We start from the raw sequence: 20,214 nt of genomic DNA, 5'->3' as shown, positions 1-20,214 counted from the left end.
AAAGAATAAAGGGAGCGGTAAGGTCGGTGAAAGGTTTAACCAGTAAGCAGTGTGAGCCGGTAATAGGTATACTCCGACAACACACATCATGATCAGAGCACCATACTAACTGCTGAATCTTAGAGAATAGGCTAAAAATTTGCAGATTAATGGTCTAATGTGTTGATCTCGGATACGGATCAAACATTTTTCACTAATGTCTTGGTCAAAGTTACATGGCCGTCTCCAATTTTGATTAAAGATGTGAACTTATTATGATGACTTTTTTGGTTGTAACATAACATCATTTCTTATAAAAAAAGAACTGACTTCTTACATAAGAACTGAATTACTGTTTCAACAAGAAGAAATAAATATGTGACGTGAAGTGCAACTAATTTTAAGAGATAAGGGTCAGAGTTCTTAAATTTTATATCGTAGTGTCGGGTCCACTAAAAATAAGATAAAAGAAACTCAGTCGATTTCTCAGTTATGTATCTATTATTTAACAGTAGACGTAATATCTATCTGAATTACTTGGTATTACCAAATATCTATAAAATACAGAAAGCAAAATAAGATTTTTAGAGCGCAGAGCAGCACCCTTAAATTAATAATTAGAGTTCGGTCCACCATATTGCTGAAAGAGTCTTCCACTGTAACGAGAACAAAGACAATTCCAACAGTAACAAATTATCCCATCCATTCTGTCAATTTGTAACTGCCCCAAAAGCTGGTATTTTCAGCCACCGTAGTTCCATGGTTTTAGAGCTCTTCATCGATCTCATCGTCATCGACCTCTGCCGCATGTGATACACTGTATGAATAGAGCCATTTCTAGTCATCTTCATATGGTGTGTGTTTGATGTGAATGGATTTTGAGACTTCAGAAAATAAAATAAAAAATCCAAAGCAAGATTTAAAGCTAATAATGACAATATCAAAAGCATTATTTTATTATAATCTGAACCGCTCAAAGTTAGTTGTGGGTGACCTTCAAAGTGCGAAACTATCCTACATGGGTCAAACGTCACTACCACCAATCGTCAAAGATGCATTCTAATTTGTTCCTAGAAACACTATTACTACGAAGATATGGCAGAAGGGAGGCCACCTCACTAATGCTAAAAGTTAGAATGTTCATAATCAATAAACAAATATATTATTGAACACCCAAATAACCATTACAAAATATGAATTCAACAAATGTATGTCTGGGCTTATCAAGCAAACCAATGAGTTAAGATAAATCCCCAAAACTATCTTTGAAGTTACCTCGTTTGACTGCAATGTTTGCTTAAATCTTGACAAAGAACTTTGCTCACACCTCCTACTTTAACGGATCCTTTTTTGATCAATTCAGCCAACTGCAAGATAGGCATCATTTGGACAAAAAAAAAATCAGCATTGCCATATAACGCAGATGAATACATATGCGCCAAATGCTGAAAAATCAGAACATGAAAATTCACCTCATCCTCTGTGTCTTCAAGTAATCTGGTCATAGTGCAGAGATGGTTTGTGCACAAATGTAATACAAAAGTTTTTAACATCACTTGTTGCAAAGATAAAGGCAAAGCTTTGATCCATAAATGTCCCTGTTAAAAAGTAAAAGTATACAGATTGTTGCTTCTTACCTTCCACAATAAGAAGATATATCTTTTGAATATGCCCGAGCCTCTTGCTTATCTGCCAAGAGAAGAATTTAGGAAAAAGTATTGTTCAGAAAACTACCATGAAAAATGAAAAAATCTCTAGTTTTTTTATTTGCTGCATTAAAAGGAAGAAGCAAATAACTAAATTGCCAACACTGGAATAGCCGTCACAATGCAACAACTGCAATAGTTCACTGGTTAGTTTGATACAGTTAGATGTGAACAATACCCATCATATAGAACATGTGATAAGTACCCAAAATCTTGGGAAGTCTCCCTAAAAGATAGCCATCAATGGAGAATGAAGCCACTTAAGAAATGATAAGTACCCCAAGCACTTGGAAACCCACTCTCAAAAGCTAACTATTAAGGGAGCGAACAAAACACTCAAATACCTCGACTAGATATGGGACTCAGGCACCCCATAATGATACCAATAGGCAGATTATAGGCAGGCTTTTCTGGGTTACCAAAAACTAGCTCAGATACCAACTGATAACACCCTAAAAGAACTAACGAACAAGAGGGGAAAAAAACACTTTAATATTCCACCATGCTACTTAATTCAATATGTCACTTGAACACCCCATAATATCCAAGTTAAGTTCCTATCAAGTACTCTACCAAACATCCATACTACTTGATGTGGTACTTGGGCACTCCATAATACCCAAGCCCTCATAAACACGCTACACATTGAAATAAGGATTTCAAAACAAGACATAAGTATGTATCCTAAGTGACATGTTGATAGATTATCATGCAAACATCTCAAACAAACGTAATACTGAATACTAGAATAATCCTATTAAATTGCAGTGTTCTTCTTTCCAGTAGTTCAAGAATAGCATTCAAAATGCTAATAAAATATATATTCTTGTCTTGTTTGTGTGAAGTTTTAGAATAACTTAAATTTAACAGCCCTATACATTTTGCCCCAACAAGTAAAGTAATCGTCAATCTCTTGTAATTTTTAATTATTCAATATTTCACAGCACTGTTGGGTACATAAAGCCCCAAGTTCTAGAAAAGACAGTCACAAAATTAAAATAAAGGATGGGTGTTCTCTAAACTACAGTCCCCAGTCATTGTTTGCCATGAAAACTTGAATACTTCAGATTGAAGAATCCATCTGGAAATATATGTGCAGTAAAACAGAGTGAGAAATTCCATGTAGTGGAGTATGCTAGATCAACGGTGGATGAAATAGATTACATACTTGTGAGGTTATCCCAGCTATTCACTTTGATCCATTCATGGGTACTTGTATCTTTCTGCAAAATAGATGGAAATAGAAAGTCAATAACACACATTTTAGAGTATCTAAATATGAGCATAAGCAAAGGGAGAAAAGGAGTAGTAGTTGATTCGACAAAAAAGTATGATGCATTTATAAGTAAATTTCAATTCAGAAATGTAGACACTAACACAGCAGAAAAGCTACCGATTTAGAAACTGGAACAGTTAAGAACAAGTATATAACTAAGCACCTTGAGTGTATAATCTTCCATCTTTTCGCAAAGGCCATCAAGAAGTTCAACAACTCTTAGCTCGCTAACTCTGTATATTGTATAAAACAGTTTCAAAGTTATGCAGCCATGAGATGTTAGTAAAAGACTAGAGCAAAAACATTTATATTCGAGAGATCAACATACAGAGATGTAAATACAACTGTTTGAAGAAATCAGATGACCAAATGTTTCAGTGTCAGATGTCAGATTGAATTCTGAAAAATGAAAAGGTAGAAGATTCAGCTGCCAACAACTCTCTACCACACTATTAATTTTAACAATTCCCCAGGCTATGTTTGAATATACAACTGAAATGGAATCATGAAAGTGCACTTCAAAGAATATAATACCTTCCCAAGTCATCATCGTTAATTACAAAATTAACTTCGAGAAATATGATGTAATCAAATACATACATAAACTCTAAAATCGTTTACAATTTCAACCAATGATTTTTCAATAATCAATAATGAAAGAGCACTCCATCACCTAAACTACATTTTCCTCACTCAAGGAGCCAAACCCAAAAAGAAGATTCATCTCACACCCTCCATTGAAAGGAACGGAACCTTGTATCTTCCCATCCCATTGCACTCCCTTTCCTCATTTTGCATCAATCCAAACATATTCCCATAATTAATAAAGGCGTTGAAATTGAAGAGGATTTAAGCACATATTTAGATACACGTACGTGTAATCGATTAGCTTTCCTTGACGCTGACCTTTGGAGTCCAAGCGATGGCGCATATCCAAGTGATTCCGTGGCCTCTCCTGCGGAAACCCAATGTCTCGATATTCGATCATGTAACCAAAAAATAAAGAACCATATAATTGAAAAAAAAAAATAACAAATAAAGACGTTACGCTGGAAAGCCCAATCTCCAGCTCCTCCTGCAAGGTGCAAACCATCGTCAGACCTAAATACCAAATGATTTACCACAGCATATAAATGAAGAATGAGATCAAATCCACGATACGTGATTCGATAACATCATCTAATAAAAGTGATACAGAAGATAGGATTGAATGGATCTATATTATGTATGCAATGTTGAGTTTGATTGGGGAGAAAATGAGGACGGCATAGCATAGATACCGCGACGGCTTTGCAGGCGGCGCATTTGTCATGAACGGCATGAGAAGTTCTTGTTAAGATTCCGAGGAGTATGAAGAAACAGAGATGCAACATTGACATTGACATTGACATTGACCCTGCCATCTTCTTCTCTCAAACTCACTTCCTCTTTCTCCAGTTAAATATAAATTTTGTATGAAGATATTCAAAACCATGTCGATCTAATAAACAAATTTTAATATTTTCATCAAAAACAATATTGTTTAAAGTCTTGATTAAATCTTTTAGTTTATACATTAAATAATAAACAAATTTCACAAAAAAAAAAAATCAAAGTTACATATTAAATATTAATACCTAATTATTTATTAAATAAGTAAAATTTTAATTAAAATCATTTCTAAGGTAATTAACACCTTTCTTAAGTTAAAGAATAACTTTTTTTTTTAAATTTCTCAAGCTACATCTTCAATTTTAATTGTGTTAAATTTTCCTTGAACTTTCTGATTTAACAAGTTAATACGTGTTAACATAATTATTCGTGGCAAATGGAGATAATAATATAATAATATTCATCATACATTAAAGAATTTAGAATATATATTGAAACTGTCAAGATAAGAAAATAACGCAGCATAAACTAAAAGCACAAGATTTAGAACGTTATACTGAGATTTTAGATACTACAATCTTATTGAATTCATAACAACTGACACATGAAGGATTTAAACAACTATAAAACTGAACATAACTTCTAGTACGATTCAAAACTATACAAGTAAACCATTACAACAACTCAAGTAGTTTGCAACAAATAATCTAACATTCATCAAACAAAATGAACTAGGCATTGCAATATAGACCAGAGGACAAGACTGCAAGACACATAATTCAAGCTCAAGGATGGGTAGCTGGAAATGCTTTAGGAAATTCAGGAATCTTAAGTAACTCAGGAATTTTGGGTAATTCTGAAACTTTTGGTAACTCAGGAAGTTTGGTTATTTCAGGAATCTTAGATAACTCAGGAATTTTGAGTAATTCTGGAACCTTAGATAACTCAGGAACTTTGGGTAATTCTGGAATCTTTAGTAACTCAGGAAGTTTGGTTATTTCAGGAATTTTAGGTAATTCAGGAATTTTGGATATTTCTGAAACCTTAGGTAACTGAGGAACATTGGGAAGTTGTGGCATTTCTGGCTTAGATAATGTTGGTTCTAGAAGATTGCGGGCTCCGACAACCGTTGTGTGGCTATTTGCAGACAATAATGTTAGAACAAGAACTGAAAAAACCACTGTTGACAAACCGAAAGTAGTCATGGTTGAAGACATGAACTTTGCAAGTGTTTAGGGATGTTTTTTGAGCGTATGCTGCAGATGTTGCATGTGGGAGTTTTATACCAAAACTGTGTCAGGTGTAAGAACTGTTAGCTCAACTTCTTAGTTACCCATAACATCCCATATACCAAACTTTAACCAGAACTGTCGTGGGTTAACTAATCTATCTGCATTCACAAAAGTCAATGTTCTCCATGAGAAAACTACCACAAAGGATTATCAATTTTTAGAGTGAAGAATTCTCAACATTTCTCAGTGTACGAAGCATGGTTTTGTCTAATATTGCTGTGCTCGTCTCTAACCAACAACAATTAACACATATATATACATACATAATCTGATGTTATCAGTGATTTGTGTAGTTGTTGTAGGGTATGATATACATACAATAGAAGTCTGTTGAATTTAGTTTCTGTATCCTTTTGTTTGGGAATTTATTGCCAGCAGTGGCATATTTTTTTTTTCTGATATACTATTATCATACACTACTTCACATTTTCTTACATATCTTAATTGAGTAAAAGTTTTGTCATGTGTAAATTAATTGCACAGAATATGACATTTGACCTGAACTCTAGAACTACTACATACTATTACATTAAATGCTGAATAGTATACATGTTTTCTCCTATACACTGTAAAAAATATAGCAATCTGCACGTATACATTTTACTATATATGCATGTTATAATATCGTTTCTATCCCGAATTAGGAAGACAAAAAGGATGATGTAAATGAAAAATAGATAAATTAACAGATCTTTATGTGTAGTCTTCTGTGCTAAAAAAATGATTTTTTTTAGTAATTAAAAGAAAAGCTCGAGTGAAACAAATTCGAAGAAAAGTCTGTTTGTTAAAATAAATAAATTCGTAAGCTCTTAAAAATTTAAAGAGTTTTTCTTTTTTTTGTACAAAAATAAATGCAAAAAAGTAGCTCTGAGAAAGAAAGAAAAAAGACTTACTAAAGTAACTTTTAACAATAAATTTCACGTCTTAGTCTTCTTCACTCTTACCCCAAAATAATTGGTGTAAGACAAAACAAATGGTTTCAAAATAATTTTGAATTTAAAAAATTGCTAAATAATTTTAATTTTTAACTTTAAACGACTTTAATTTACTTTTCATTATTGTCTTTATACTTCATTTCATGTAGTATTTGTATTAAATTAATTAAATAATATATGTAGTTATATATTAATTAATCATCATGTAACACCGAAAGTTCTTGGGTTATACTAATATATTTTCAATTTAGTATTGTTACCTTTATGAATAATTTTTTTTATAACAGGTATTTATCACTTTTCTCCTTAGAAACTTGAAATGAGAAAAAGAAGAAGCTTGAAATGAATTTTTATTTGAAATTAAGAAATTGGACACATGCATTTTAAATTTATCTAATATTATTATAATTTTCTTTAATAATACAACTTTATTGATTTAACGAATGATGTTTTGTTTTGTCTACCATAATAGTAGTACTATGTTTATATTGATACCACAACTTATAAAAGTGTTCAATTTCACAAATTACTATATAATATCAAAATGAATTAAATATATTTTTTTAGTTCTTTAATTTTTACTTAAAATTAAAATTATTGAAACTAATCCATCTTTAAAACTTTAGATTAATTTAATCTCTTATCTTTATAATTATATAAATATAATATTTTTAATCAAATTTATTTGAAATTTTACCTATATTTCAACTAACATGGAAAAAAAATACATCAAAAAAGTACAAATAACTCAAATAATATCAAAATATATATTTAAAATATCAAATAAATTTAATAAAATTTAGTTCAAAAAATTAAATTCACATATTATTTTAAATTAAGAGACTGAATTAGATCAAAATTTAAAAAAAAAGTTAATTAATTTTTATTCAAAATTAAGAATTATAAATATATTTAACTCTATTAAGATTAACAGTTGCATCTTGACGAGATTAAATTTAGATTCAGAATATTTATCATACGAGAATTTTGAGTTTGGTAAAAACGTAATTAAATTTGTTTCAAAAACATTCTACAATTTGATATAAATGTTCCTGATTCATCATCTTTTTCAAAACAACCCATACCCATGTTTTTTTGTAATTTAGGGTTTCGCCTTTTTCTTCTTCAAAATTTACCAATACTTACTTTAATTCTGACCTAGAAGAGAGAGAAAGCCAGAACGTTGCAGAGAGTGAAGTGAAGGGTAACCGTTGAAGTTGAAACGTGGCTTCATTAAATCACACACATGGGGAATTGAATGCTGAGTATAGAGTTATTATTATTACATGACATTTTTTTTATTAGATGTATCATTACAAAACATGTTAGCAGCGTATGAGTGCGGAAAAAAGCAAAAAGAAAAAGAAAAGAAAAAGTTAGGAAAAAAAGATTAGCAAATAAAAAATAATAATATAAATATTAAAAAGGAGAAATCGACGGGTCGCTTTTCTTCAGTGTTGCAGCGGCTTTACTAAATTCTCGTCCCAACCAATCAAGCCAGAACATTGTTGTTTACTGTCCAAATTTTTTGTTTGTATTTATTTAATTATTATTGTTATTATTATTATTTTTTTGTTTGATTTTTGGATGTGAGGCATAAAATGGAAAAGGTAAAGTTGGGGTAGGTATAAGAGAAGCATTTCCAATGGAGTAAGAAATTGGTGATTCATTTCATTTCTTTCCCAATTGCATTGCAATGTAAGTCTTCTTTCTTTTCCTTTTCCTTTTTCTCTTTCCGTCTTTGGAATTCTGTGAGGTTTCCGTTATGTGTTAGATTCGTCAAACCACAAAGTTATCTGTCTCTATGAAATCAATGTCTTTGCTTCTGCGAAATATATGCTACAACTCACTGTTCACACTCATCACAGGGATTTACTGTAATCACTCTCTCACAACCTTCTTCCGACATCACATACCGTTACTTTCCTATTAAACTGCCAATTTTAATCATACTTGTACGTTTTCCTTCAGGATCTGGACTCATTGATTGGCTTTGCCAGGTAAAAATCCTTTTTTTAATTTTTTTATTTTTATTTTCAGGATCACTTTCGTTTTCCCTTTTGTTTTAATTATAAAATTCTGGGGTTTAGATGTGAAGAGTTAACCGAGACATTAATGCCTAGTGGCTTTGCAAGGAGTGTGTGTATGTGTCTTCTATTCCTTGACAATGCTTAAATCTGTATTTTTTTTGTTTCTTTTGATTTGATGAATCGTAGAAGGGGGGCTTGCGTGCTGCTCTATACGCAAATTTGCCAGATAGCGATGGGTGTTGTATATTTTTTTGTGAAGAATTAGTGAGCATAATGTTTTCTGGAAGATTGGGGGCAGACGAATCTTATTGTCAAGATTTACAGAATTTGAGTGTGTCAAAGCGACTTGTTAGGAGTTTCAGTCATAGGTTGAAGAAGAAGAATAACAGGAGTACCGGGGAAGAAGATGATGATGTGAATGGAGTTTCTTTAAGATGCTTAAATCTTTATGGACGAGGTGGGGGCTGCAAGGTAGGTGCTGACACCAGTGATGATTTTGGTGATTCAAACAGTAGAAGGAGATCTAGTGCCAGTGACGAGGGAAAGGGATATAAGCCGATTTGTGGCCCTGAAGAAACTGCTGTGGATTGCTTTTCATATGGGGTAAAGGACAGGTTTTGGAGGAGACACAACCGAAAGAATTCAGAGCTTGAAGAATTTTTGACAAACAATAGAATGCATATCTTTCTTCCTGATGATATTCTTGAAATGTGTTTGGTTAGGCTCCCATTGACAAGTCTCATGAATGCCCGACTTGTGTGCAAAAAATGGAGGTCCTTGACCACCACTCCTAGATTTCTCCAAATGAGAAGGGAGGGTTCCTATCAGAGTCCATGGTTATTTCTGTTTGGTGCTGTTAAAGATGGCTTTTGTTCTGGTGAGATACATGCACTGGACGTGTCTCTGAATCAGTGGCACAGGATTGATGCTCATTTTCTCCGAGGAAGGTTTTTGTTCTCTGTTACTGGTATACATGATGATATCTTCATTGTTGGAGGGTGTTCTAGCCTCACTAACTTTGGGAAAGTGGATAGAAGCTCTTACAGGACACACAAAGGGGTTCTTGTTTTTAGTCCATTGACAAAATCTTGGCGTAAAATGCCGTACATGAAATATGCTAGATCAAATCCTATATTAGGAGTCTCTGAGGTCAGTTTGGATTTTCCAACTTGCCAAAGTCATCAAAGCCGGCAGGATAGACGCTTTCCAAGATCAAGGATTGGTGGCATTTCAGATGTTTATGAAGATCCTCACAAGCTTTCACTGAGACGTCACTGCAGATCTTCCATTAATGAGACTGAAGCTTTGTCTTTGCCCAGTCGAAAGGCATACAAATTCGTTAGACAAAAAAGTGACCATTCAAGCTCAAAGGGCAGTAAAAGGTTCTTGTTGATAGCTGTAGGAGGTTTGGGATCCTGGGATGAGCCTCTGGACTCTGGAGAAATCTATGATTCTGTGTCAAATAAATGGACTGAAATCCCAAGATTGCCTTTTGATTTTGGGGTTGCTCGTTCTGGAATTGTTTGTGGCAGGATGTTTTATGTTTATTCTGAAACAGACAAGCTTGCAGCATATGACATAGAACGAGGCTTTTGGATTGGAATTCAAACCACTCCAATCCCGCCTCGTGTACACGAATACTACCCCATACTTGTATCTTCTAGTGGCCGCCTTTTCATGTTTTCCGTGTCCTGGTGTGAAGGGGATGGTCAAATTGGGCAACGAAACAAGGCTGTTAGAAAACTATGGGAGTTGGATCTCACGTATCTTACCTGGACTGAAGCCTCAGTTCATCCTGATGCCCCAATGGACTGGAGTGCTGTTTTTCTGTCGGATAAAAACCTCATTTTTGGGGTAGAGATGTTCAAAATATTTGGTCGGGTGTTAGGTTTTTTCACTGTTTGTGATGTGTCTGATATCACAAAATGGAACCATATTTCAGGGAACCATGTTACTCATGAGCTCGATGGTTCTTCCTGCTTGACCAAATCTGTGGCAGTGCTACACCTTTGAAATCCTTTGTGCATGTATGATGCTAAACAACAGAATCTTAGATCTTCCCTCTCTGTTTTGAGATGCAGCATGACCGGTAAGTCCTGCTCTATATTTGCTGCATATAATTGTATATGAGCAAATCTTCCGAGCTCCGTGATTCTCTGTTTCTGTGCTTCTCATGTACCTTTTATTTAATTCATTTCTCACCAATCATAAAAGTTGAATTCCACACTGACTTTGCTCTTGTATTATTTCTCCCATCCATCGTGTTTCTGGAGTTATGGGTTTGTGTTATAACTAGTTGCACCAATGAGTCTCGTTATGACTTTGTCATATCTCTATACTCATGCAATCCAAGTTAGATGTCTTAATTTTGAAGAAGACATAATCCCAGGGCCAGGGAATTGGCTTAATGATGGAATCGAGTATATAATGTGTGATATTAGGTGCATTGTTGCAGCCTTAAATCTGTCTATGCTAATGTTTGCCGGAAAAGTTGTCGGAGATTTTCTTGTGAATCTCTGCATCGTCTACTTCTATTACTGAAATTCTCATGAAAACACATGAAAGAAAGTAGTATTCTCGTATATCAGCAAATAGTTCCAAAATCTTGACAATATAAAAACCTGTTTCTGTGTTCTAACAAATCCCCCCTAATACATTTTTCTCATGAATATTTTCGGTTTGAGTGCTTAAGTTGAGTTTTTTACCCTGGTTATTATTTAAAAAGGCAAAGTTCAATTTTTTACTACTTGGTCGTAAAGGATCTGAAATGGCCAATGGGATCTGGGATGTTTGAATCACTGTTATGCGTGTGGACAACGACTAGACAAGTTCGAAATATTAATGCAGGAGCATAATAGAATACAAGCGAAAAAATCATTTTGGCAATGTGTTTATTTTATATACACATTCTTTTCAACATATCTATAATAAAATAAAACCTTTTTGGGGGTCAATTTTAATAAATGCATAAAAGAAGACATTTTGGAAAAAATATCTGCTTCATGTGATATTTAAAAGGTAATTTAGCTATATTTCCGATCATAAACTAATTATAACCACGGATAAATGTATAATATTTTCCTGAAATTGTGGTAATTGCACTTAAATTCTATTAATTTTCATTAGTTCACTAACATTTAGGAGTTTCAATTGAGTTTTTATTAAAAATATTTTAGTATCCAAAACTTTTATGTTTTTTAATTAAAGTTATTGTGGTTAAAGTTTGTTATTAATTGAAGTGAGGTAGTTGTTACTTATGTATTATTTTTACTTGTGTCTCTGCATAAAAAAAGAAACTTGGTTAAGTTCTAAATATCTTATACGTAGAAGTGATTCAATTGAAAAATAAAAAATTTAAATACTTGATAAAACGAAATTTTTAATAAAAACTTAATTAAAAATATAATTTATAAAATACTTAAAACTTACTAGTTAAAATTGTCCATAACATGAATATTTTAATAATTATTAGTTAAAACTATTGAAAATTAAAAAAATAATAGACTCTTAAATAAATAGTGAGACTTACTTGTTTTTCTTTAAAACAGTGTGAGCAATTAAAATATATGATATACGTGTATGTTTTAAAAAAAACAATTTAATACAATAATAGAAAACCACTTGGGACAATTATTTCTTATAAATAATATAGTTCAAATGTCCATAATTCTAACAAATTTATATTTCCTTGAAATAATCACGCACTGATGTCTATTTTATTTTCGATTCAGCCATAATTTTAATTTTTCTTACGACGGTCAGAAAGACATACCTTTCGGGTAACTCTACATTTCATTCTTGTATGTTTTATTGAATGTGACAGTTTATATCCGATATCTGATAGTTTTGAAAAACATTCAGCAAACGAAAAAGATAAATATTTACTTTATTAAAAAAATTACTTGCGATATTATCAAAATCATGATTCATATGCACAAAAGACAACATTGATGTAACAAAAAATGATACTTAAAATGGAAAAGATAAAAATATTAGTCCAGAGATGGTGACTGAAGTTGTAAAAAGAAAGAAGATGGAGAAAAAAAGGAGCAACAAATGAAGAGTTCGTAAAAGAATGGGCAACGTAGGTGTATACAGCAATCCCCAACTGTAGTTGGATAAATGCATATAGTAAAAGGATAACCATAGATACAATCCAAAACTGCTAGGCACAATAAAAATTACATACAAATTTTTGTGATGACGATGAAGAGAACAGTGCAAAATGAATTCATCCTAGGTTCTGAAAGATTCCTGAGAAGTTTGGTATCTTATCAACATGTTTGAGAGCACGCTCAGCGATCTGTCTAGTTCGATAATCACCATGTTGGAATGCATCCACAAGTGCAGTGCTCAGATTCTGGTCTGCAGAAACCTCACAGGCTATATCATCCGTTCTCAACAGTCTCTCCACTGCCCAAACTGCTCTCCTTCTCAATGTCTCTGTTCTCTTCTCAAGTAGCACATCAAGTATAGGCTTCACTCCCTCTGCTTCAACCAAAATTGCCACCCCTTGTTCTATGTCTACTCCATCATCTATCAAAGTCGATAATGCAGCCAGTGCTGCCTCAACCACATTCACATTTGTGTGGTCCAGTAGCCCTACTAACTTGGGCACTGCCTGCCCTTCATACAGGCAAAACGTTTCCTTCAAAGAGCAGATTCCTCTGTGGAGCCTACACAATCCACTTATCACTGGCTGCTTGCTGAAGCATGAAAACACCGAAGCACAATAGCTGGGCGGCGGCACCTCCGGTAATTTGGTTAAGTTTTTTGACTCTATGGATAGATTCTCCAGAGCTGTGGCAGATACCATCTGCACGTTGTCCAGTCCATTCGACTGAAGCAGGTCAATAAAAAGTGCAGCAAGGTTGTAGTCACGGCAGAGTGCAATGGCATCAGGTTCTTCAGCCAAGACATAAGTAACCCTTGCAACAATCTTCACAAGCCCTTCAAGAAATGGTGTGATGAAGCGATTGCCTCTGATCTCTCGCTGTCTGATGGCAATCACCCTGGATATGACCATCACAAAGGCACCTTCATCCAGTAGCTGTCTTGTGAGGCCCAAGTCCCTTTCGGGTAGATCGGCTAAAAGGCCGACTGCCGCTGCCTGCTCTTCACTGATCCCTGTATTTTCTGATATGACTTTTATTAGACTTCCAAGCTGTCCAACTGAGCCACGTAGTGCATCAGTTAGTTCCTGACCCATATGAGGAGACAAATTCTGAAGAAGTTTTATGGAAGCCAGACGCAGATCTTTCTGTGGTGCTTCAATGAACTGAACTAGACTGATTGTGGCACCAGAGCTTTTGATAGCAGACACAACACTCAGAACTGTAGTTGGAGAAGTAGTAAGTCCAACAAGAACTTGTAGAAGTTTGCACTCTATGGCTGGACCAGTGTTACTTATAAGATGGAGTAGATTACGAACTATATCCTCTGAGACCAGAGTTTGGTGATCAGGTCCAAATGAAATGGAATAGAAGTCTTCTCCAGAGTTTACAACACTGGCAAGAATCGTAGCAGAGATCTCTTTCAATCGTGTGGGAAGAAGGTTAGGACCCACTGCAAAAAGGTCATTGACAAGAGGAGCAAGTATTCCGGCCTCTATTAATATCTTTGCACTTGGATCACATGATGATATCTGATTTAGTGCCTTCAGTGCAGCTTCTCTTGATTGCATATTTCCACTTCTCATTATATTGATCAGAGATGAACCCACAGTTCTAGCAACAAGAACTTTAACATCATTGTTTAAAACCAGCTCCCCAAGGAATCCCGCCATGGCGAGTTTGGTTTCTGGTGGACCTGCAAACATTTTAATGAAAACAACTTGATACCCGCATGGAATATGAAGTTCTACAAGCAAGGGACCAATCTTGATGCCAAACATTTAGGGTTTTTAATGTAAATAATTGATCAAATCTAACAGAACACGCTCACATTACCACCACAATGCAAATTTAATTTACCTTGGGCCACATTCTCTAATATTTCCATGAAATGATGATATCTTAATCTTTTTCGCAACGGAAAGATATTATTGAAATTGATCAAAGTACCCACAATCACAGAAATACACAAGAAGAATAAAAAAATTACAAAAAAATGCAGACCATTCTGACATTAATCCAAACAAAGGAAAGGAATGTTTTCCTGCATACATCTAATTGTTCATCAAGATACCACCAAAAACACACGGCAAGCTTCCTCAAAAATATACAATCTATTTACCAAACCATAACATTATTACCTTAATTGTTGGTAATCAGTATAGTTTCTGGTGTTTGGAGTGGACAATATTTTCCAGATGACATTGCTCTATTATTTAAGAGGTGAAAGTGAAACTGTCCATTTAGAGGCCCAAAAAAAAAATATAAGACGATGTATCACTTTCAACAAAAGTTCTGAACCGAAAATATTCTCACGGAAGCTGTTTTCCTCAAAGAAGATATTCCGAATCAGCCATAGAAGAAAAATAAAAAGTACATAAAATCATAAGTGATATCAATATTTGTTTGAAGTGTCTAAAAATTTTTCAAAATAAACAACACTTGTGCAGCTTGTTGAATTGCAAGTCAAATGATAAAGCATGCTGGTTTTTCAATCATGAAAAGTTAGCTGGATCAAATCATAAGATTCGAAGACACAATGAAAAATAGGTAAAATTATCGTATAAATGTTGTAAGTGTTCAATGCAATGTTTTAAATCCAGGATAGCAGCTAACTCCAAAAGCGCTATAGTAAGATATTGTATAGTCTAACTCCAAAAGCGCCATAGTAAGATAATGTATAGTCACTACTTTAAACATTTTGTATAGTTCTGTATACCGCACACATAAATTCTAAAAAAAAATAACTCAAAATTAATAGCATTCATAATTAAAAATAGAAAGTCTTGGGTTTATTAAATAAAACATGTAAGTAAAGAGTCAAATACAAGTTTCTCAGATAGGAATTATCAATCATCATCTTCTAAATCCAAGTCTCTATCATTTTCACAATTATTTCATAGATTTCAATATTGGAAATTAAAACCCCAAGAAAAAGCCCTACGTCTCTATTTAGGATTTTTGGATTCATCACGTAGCTCCGCTATAACAGCCGCTATTTGGTTCGCTACGGCTGACTCAGGCACAATGAAACAACCAAACACATTCATGGCCCCTATTTCAGAAGACTAAAAACATAACAATGGAAAACCAAATTCATGCATGCATAGAACAGGTGAGTGATGCGGTGAAACCTTATTTCAGAAGAGACTTCACCGAACATCCGATACTACTCAATATGAGACTTAGACACCCGATAATACCTAAGTCCCTATCACAATTTATGGCAAGTCAGACTGTTTTCAAAAGCTCCAAATGTTCATTTCATGAGATTCTTGAAATATCCATACAAGAAATATAATTTTTGCATTTGCCCTCCAAATAATTCCAAAACATCAGATGAAAGAAAACCCATGCACATCATTTTTACAAGAAAATGTGTAATACGCTAGTCTAGAGAATTATGCTCTTTCGAAAATTAATGGTGAGCAACTTAGCCACACAACATGCGTATGGTAGTATAGAATAATAGTACCTTCAAGAAGTTGGTTAAGAAGAGGCTGCAATCTACCACATTCAGCCATCTGTCGAACATTAGCCTCATACCTCTCCAGATTCGACAATGTTTCCTCAGCCTTCCCAACAGTGAGAAGATCTTCTGAATTGCTGCTTGTCATCCCTACTAATATTAGAATGGCTCCGTTGATTGAACCAATCTTCTCACAGAGGGTAGCAGACTTCGAGAGTTCGTAAAGCAAGGAGACAGCCTCCTCTCTTTCTTTAGAAAGCTCGTGGGAAAGGAATTTCACTATAGTGCGCACAGTATCCCCTTCAGCCAACAATTGCTTTGGAGCAAAAGGAATATGTCAACATGGATTTGCCAACAGTACATTTATGATACCAAAAACAAGTAATGACATGAAATGAAATGAAATGATAACCATCAAACTATGACAAACCTTGTTCTCATCATCTTCTTCTACCACGACTCTAAGGGTTTCCAGAGCTCTACATCGAACCTTACGGCTTCCACTCTTCAGTATGTCAACAATCATTGGTATAAGCCCTGCATTGCGGACAGTGTGTTTGTTTGATCGACTTCTTTGGCAGATGTACTGCACATACTTTAAGGCCTGAAGAGTTTCATTTTCTGGACTCGCCATATTCAACGACCTGCGAGCTATGTCCAGCTGTGCAGCTTCATTCCTGGTAGTCCACTCTTCAATGGTGTTACGCAAAGCCATGCTTGGATTCAGTTCTGCGCTTCTTAACTCCTGTTGAGTCAAAGGGCAAACCAGTCTCCTTCCACTCTCCCTACACTCCTTGAACCATTTTTCAATTGCTTCACGTTCAAAAGTCTGTCCATTTTCTAAAGTAACAGGATCACGCATCACTTGCTTCGTCAATGGACATACAAAAGCATCGTACAGAGGCTCAATGTGCAACCTCTCAAAATGAAAACTATCATCTGACTGGCTGCCAGGGTCATTACTTCCATCCCAGCTCGCAGCCATGGTAGATCCACTGATCTGTTGTCACAAACAACACAAGGTTAAGGTAACGCCAACAAGCTTGCAACATATGCAAGATCAAACAAATTTGATGTAAATGTGTGGCATTCATATAGAATTATACTTTACTACCCCGAATGATTTGACTATAAGGCAACTCTGTTAATAATGATAATAATGATAATTTGTAATTGATTGACACTAAGTGACTATGCATGAAAATTGAAGAAGTTTGTATATTTTATAACATGTTCAACCAATGGAAGAAAAGCACGAGCTACTCGAACAGAAACAGAAACTAATAATTGTGTCGGAGGTTAATTACAATAATGCCCCAATACCAACAACCAAGAAACATAACAAACAGATCTCCCAGAATTGCGTATTCCCATAATTTAAAACAGGGTGATGGAAATTACTTCAATCTAACCTTCCTTTAAACAGAAACTGATGGTGTTTTAAGTAATCATCATCACTCAATCAAAAACAGAAACTCTTGACAGAGTAGAGAGTAAGTGCCGTTGGGCGACAACGAACGACCACAGACAAACAAAACGAACGGATAGTAACGATTTCAAAAACACATCGCAAATCGCAAACGACGGCAATCTAATAAACAGCAAGAAGGGTACCCGTGTTCAAGCTGAGAGAAGCAGCAACCCAGAAGAAGAAAAACCTACTTTTAGTATTTAATTTGAGAATTAAAGAGAAACCCTTGAAAGAGAGTTGACGGGTAAGCGTAACTGGAGTTGGGGCATGGCTAAAGAGTTGGAATTGCAGGAGCAGAAGAGGGGCAGAGGTTGAGGGAGTAGAAGAAGAGAAACACCAAAAATAAGAAAGCAGAAATTGAAAAAACTTGGGAAAAGAAAACATAAAGATATAAAAGAAAAGAAAAAAAAAAGATGTTCTTAGAAAAAATAGAAGATGGGGAGAGAGAAGTTTGACTGGATTGTTACAGTGAGGATGTGAGACAAATGGAAAGAGAGAAGATGGAGCTATCATCCACCTGGGCCACCCAACAATACAGCTTGGCTCATATCATCTCCTAATAAAATAATAACGGACAAATTTAGGTATAGTGTTCTAAATTTAAATTATTATTATTTTTGCAGAAAAGTTCTATATTAAAAGTCCATATTTATGGTTGAATCTCAAGTTTCAAATTTAACTTGTATTAATTCTAAGAGGAGACCTAATTTTGTCTTAATTTTTAATAATAAGTGCTTTAAAGTGTTCTTATAAACATAAAAAAAAAAAATTAAAATAGAAAACCCGATAATTATATCACTGGTCTGAATTTCTAAGGTTTTTCTTTCCTGTTTGTACATAATTTCTTTTCGTTATAGTTTTTCTTAATCTCTTTTCTGTTATCCGCGTTTCTTTTTCAGTGACACATGATTTTTATTAATTTATTTAGCTTTTCAATATGTTCTATTTATCAATTGGATATGAACGATGTGTTTTTCAATAGTTATTTACAAATAAATATTTCTAAAGAGCAATCTTTTGGTTGTTGTTTGGAAAAGTCTTTTATTTTTGGCTTCATAAATTATTAATTTAGTATTAGACATAAATATTTTTTATAAGTTTTTATGAAAAATTGAGAATTGATTATATTTATAATAAATTTAACAATAATGTTAAATATATTAAAATAACATAATTAATATTTTCATAATTAATTAAATATAAATATAAATAAATTTAATTTTATTAAAAATATTTTATTTTATTTAAATTTAAAAAGAAATAAAATTATTTAATTTTAAAAAAAGTTAGAACAACATACAACAAAAATAATAAATAAGAAACCAAATTAAAACTAATGGAATGATACGATATTTAACAGTATTACATTGTTATTGTTAAATGACATAAAAGGTTGACACATAATAATTTAAAAAATTTGAAAGAAATTAAAAAATTTAAAAATATTTAAAATTTACGACACATGATACTTTTAAACCGTATGAAACTAATGCAATGTGTAAGAAGTGACTATATGTCTTACGTCAGAATAGAAACGTGATTAAGTTGCATTGCACGAAAGAAGAAGAACATCGACATTTTTAAAACGGTGGGAACTGAATAGAGAAAGAAATAAAAATGAGCAGTGAAACGGTGGAAAAACAACACCAACATTTTTGAAAAGGTGGAAGAACATAATAGAGAAAGAAAAATCAGCAGCAGCAACAACACAGAACGTGAAATATCGCTTTCTTTTTTCACCACTCACGGGGATCCTGAATATTCAGCATAATGCATTCGTAATCGAGAAACCTTTTTTTTTTTCAAAATAATATTTTTCCAAATTATATACTATTTATAATATTCACACAAATAAAATTATTTATTATTATTCATAATTAAAATTTGATTTAATGAATTTTAAACTTTAATTTAAAACAACATTACTACAGAAAATAGATTACAATATTTATCCAAACAAATATACTTATTTAATTTTAAAAGGTTTATTATACTTATATATATATATATATATATATATATATATATATATATATATACTTATTTAATAAGTTGCTTAGTTATTTCTCAAATCATTAATTTAATTTTTATTTTTTTATCAAATAATTTAATAGTTTTTTAACAAAAATATCAATATTAACTAAAAATGGAAATTTATTTAAGTTATTACAAAATAAATTTTAAAGATTACAGATGTTATAAAATATGTTATTTTTTATTATTATATTTTAATTTTTTAATTTGTTTATAATTTGTTTTTTTAATTACAAAAATTGAAAAAGTAAGTCGGATGTGTTATAATGATGGTCACAATTATACTTCAAACTAAATTTTGATAGTGAACACAAAACAGTTTTTTGAATAAATCTTGTAAATAATGTGATTTGAAAAAAATATATATTCGAACTACTTTGAATTTTTTTTTACCAAATTCTAATATAAAAGTAAACACAATTATTTAAATAAATATTGTGAATAAATATACCATATAGAAAGATTTTTCTGGAACCGTTCTATTTTGGAAAAAAAAGTATTTGCAAATTAGTTTATGAATTTAACTATTTACCGTTATT

At 33.0% G+C, this 20,214-nt stretch overlaps 4 protein-coding genes across 10 annotated transcripts; 1 reads left to right on the top strand and 3 right to left on the bottom strand.

Moving 5' to 3' along the window:
* Positions 1-377: 377 nt before the first annotated feature.
* LOC108342072 (uncharacterized) lies at positions 378-4,417 on the bottom strand. Its single transcript, XM_017579775.2, has 9 exons — positions 4,242-4,417; positions 4,010-4,036; positions 3,837-3,916; positions 3,125-3,194; positions 2,854-2,908; positions 1,617-1,668; positions 1,452-1,476; positions 1,255-1,346; positions 378-796 (listed from the first exon to the last, which is right to left on the bottom strand). Exons 1-9 carry the CDS (start codon positions 4,362-4,364, stop codon positions 745-747), a joined length of 576 nt encoding a protein of 191 aa, XP_017435264.1. The 5' UTR covers positions 4,365-4,417; the 3' UTR covers positions 378-744.
* A 439-nt stretch (positions 4,418-4,856) lies between these two features.
* Positions 4,857-5,805, bottom strand: LOC108342704 (protein PELPK1). The gene has a single exon (XM_017580497.2). It carries the CDS (start codon positions 5,547-5,549, stop codon positions 5,118-5,120), a length of 432 nt encoding a protein of 143 aa, XP_017435986.1. The 5' UTR covers positions 5,550-5,805; the 3' UTR covers positions 4,857-5,117.
* Positions 5,806-8,007: 2,202 nt separating this feature from the next.
* LOC108343359 (F-box/kelch-repeat protein At5g42350) lies at positions 8,008-11,029 on the top strand. 4 transcript variants are annotated; one of them, XM_052876085.1, is made up of 4 exons: positions 8,008-8,257; positions 8,334-8,436; positions 8,531-8,559; positions 8,776-11,029. In XM_052876085.1, the coding sequence occupies exon 4, from the start codon at positions 8,863-8,865 to the stop codon at positions 10,600-10,602; it is 1,740 nt and encodes a 579-aa protein (XP_052732045.1). In that variant the 5' UTR covers positions 8,008-8,257; positions 8,334-8,436; positions 8,531-8,559; positions 8,776-8,862; the 3' UTR covers positions 10,603-11,029. The 4 variants fall into 4 exon arrangements, with proteins under 4 accessions (XP_052732045.1, XP_017437080.1, XP_017437081.1 ...); XM_017581591.2 differs by lacking the exon at positions 8,334-8,436; XM_017581592.2 differs by having other exon boundaries at positions 8,428-8,559.
* Positions 11,030-12,632: 1,603 nt separating this feature from the next.
* LOC108343045 (U-box domain-containing protein 44) lies at positions 12,633-18,129 on the bottom strand. 4 transcript variants are annotated; one of them, XM_052876084.1, is made up of 4 exons: positions 18,109-18,129; positions 16,601-17,170; positions 16,177-16,486; positions 12,633-14,397 (listed from the first exon to the last, which is right to left on the bottom strand). In XM_052876084.1, exons 2-4 carry the CDS (start codon positions 17,153-17,155, stop codon positions 12,821-12,823), a joined length of 2,442 nt encoding a protein of 813 aa, XP_052732044.1. In that variant the 5' UTR covers positions 17,156-17,170; positions 18,109-18,129; the 3' UTR covers positions 12,633-12,820. The 4 variants fall into 4 exon arrangements, with proteins under 4 accessions (XP_052732044.1, XP_017436562.1, XP_017436564.1 ...); XM_017581073.2 differs by lacking the exon at positions 18,109-18,129 and adding an exon at positions 17,785-18,102; XM_017581075.2 differs by lacking the exon at positions 18,109-18,129 and adding an exon at positions 17,572-17,775.
* Between the last annotated feature and the right edge of the window lie 2,085 nt (positions 18,130-20,214).

The sequence above is a fragment of the Vigna angularis genome, chromosome 4 (genome assembly GCF_016808095.1).
Source record: "Vigna angularis cultivar LongXiaoDou No.4 chromosome 4, ASM1680809v1, whole genome shotgun sequence".
Taxonomy (NCBI): Eukaryota; Viridiplantae; Streptophyta; class Magnoliopsida; order Fabales; family Fabaceae; genus Vigna; species Vigna angularis.
Note: the sequence above shows the minus strand (reverse complement) of the source record. Positions and strands in the feature narration are given on the sequence as shown.

Coding starts and splice junctions, on each gene's coding strand:
- LOC108342072 (XM_017579775.2), bottom strand. CDS start 4,364: ATGGCAGGGTCAATGTCAATGTCAATGTCAATGTTGCATCTCTGTTTC. Junction 1,347..1,451: donor TTGAAGACACAGAGGATGAG/GTGAATTTTCAT, acceptor CCTATCTTGCAG/TTGGCTGAATTGATCAAAAA. Junction 797..1,254: donor AAACATTGCAGTCAAACGAG/GTAACTTCAAAG, acceptor CTATTCATACAG/TGTATCACATGCGGCAGAGG.
- LOC108343045 (XM_052876084.1), bottom strand. CDS start 17,155: ATGGCTGCGAGCTGGGATGGAAGTAATGACCCTGGCAGCCAGTCAGAT. Junction 16,487..16,600: donor AAGAAGATGATGAGAACAAG/GTTTGTCATAGT, acceptor TTTGCTCCAAAG/CAATTGTTGGCTGAAGGGGA. Junction 14,398..16,176: donor TCTTAACCAACTTCTTGAAG/GTACTATTATTC, acceptor AAATGTTTGCAG/GTCCACCAGAAACCAAACTC.
- LOC108343359 (XM_017581591.2), top strand. CDS start 8,863: ATGTTTTCTGGAAGATTGGGGGCAGACGAATCTTATTGTCAAGATTTA.
- LOC108342704 (XM_017580497.2), bottom strand. CDS start 5,549: ATGTCTTCAACCATGACTACTTTCGGTTTGTCAACAGTGGTTTTTTCA.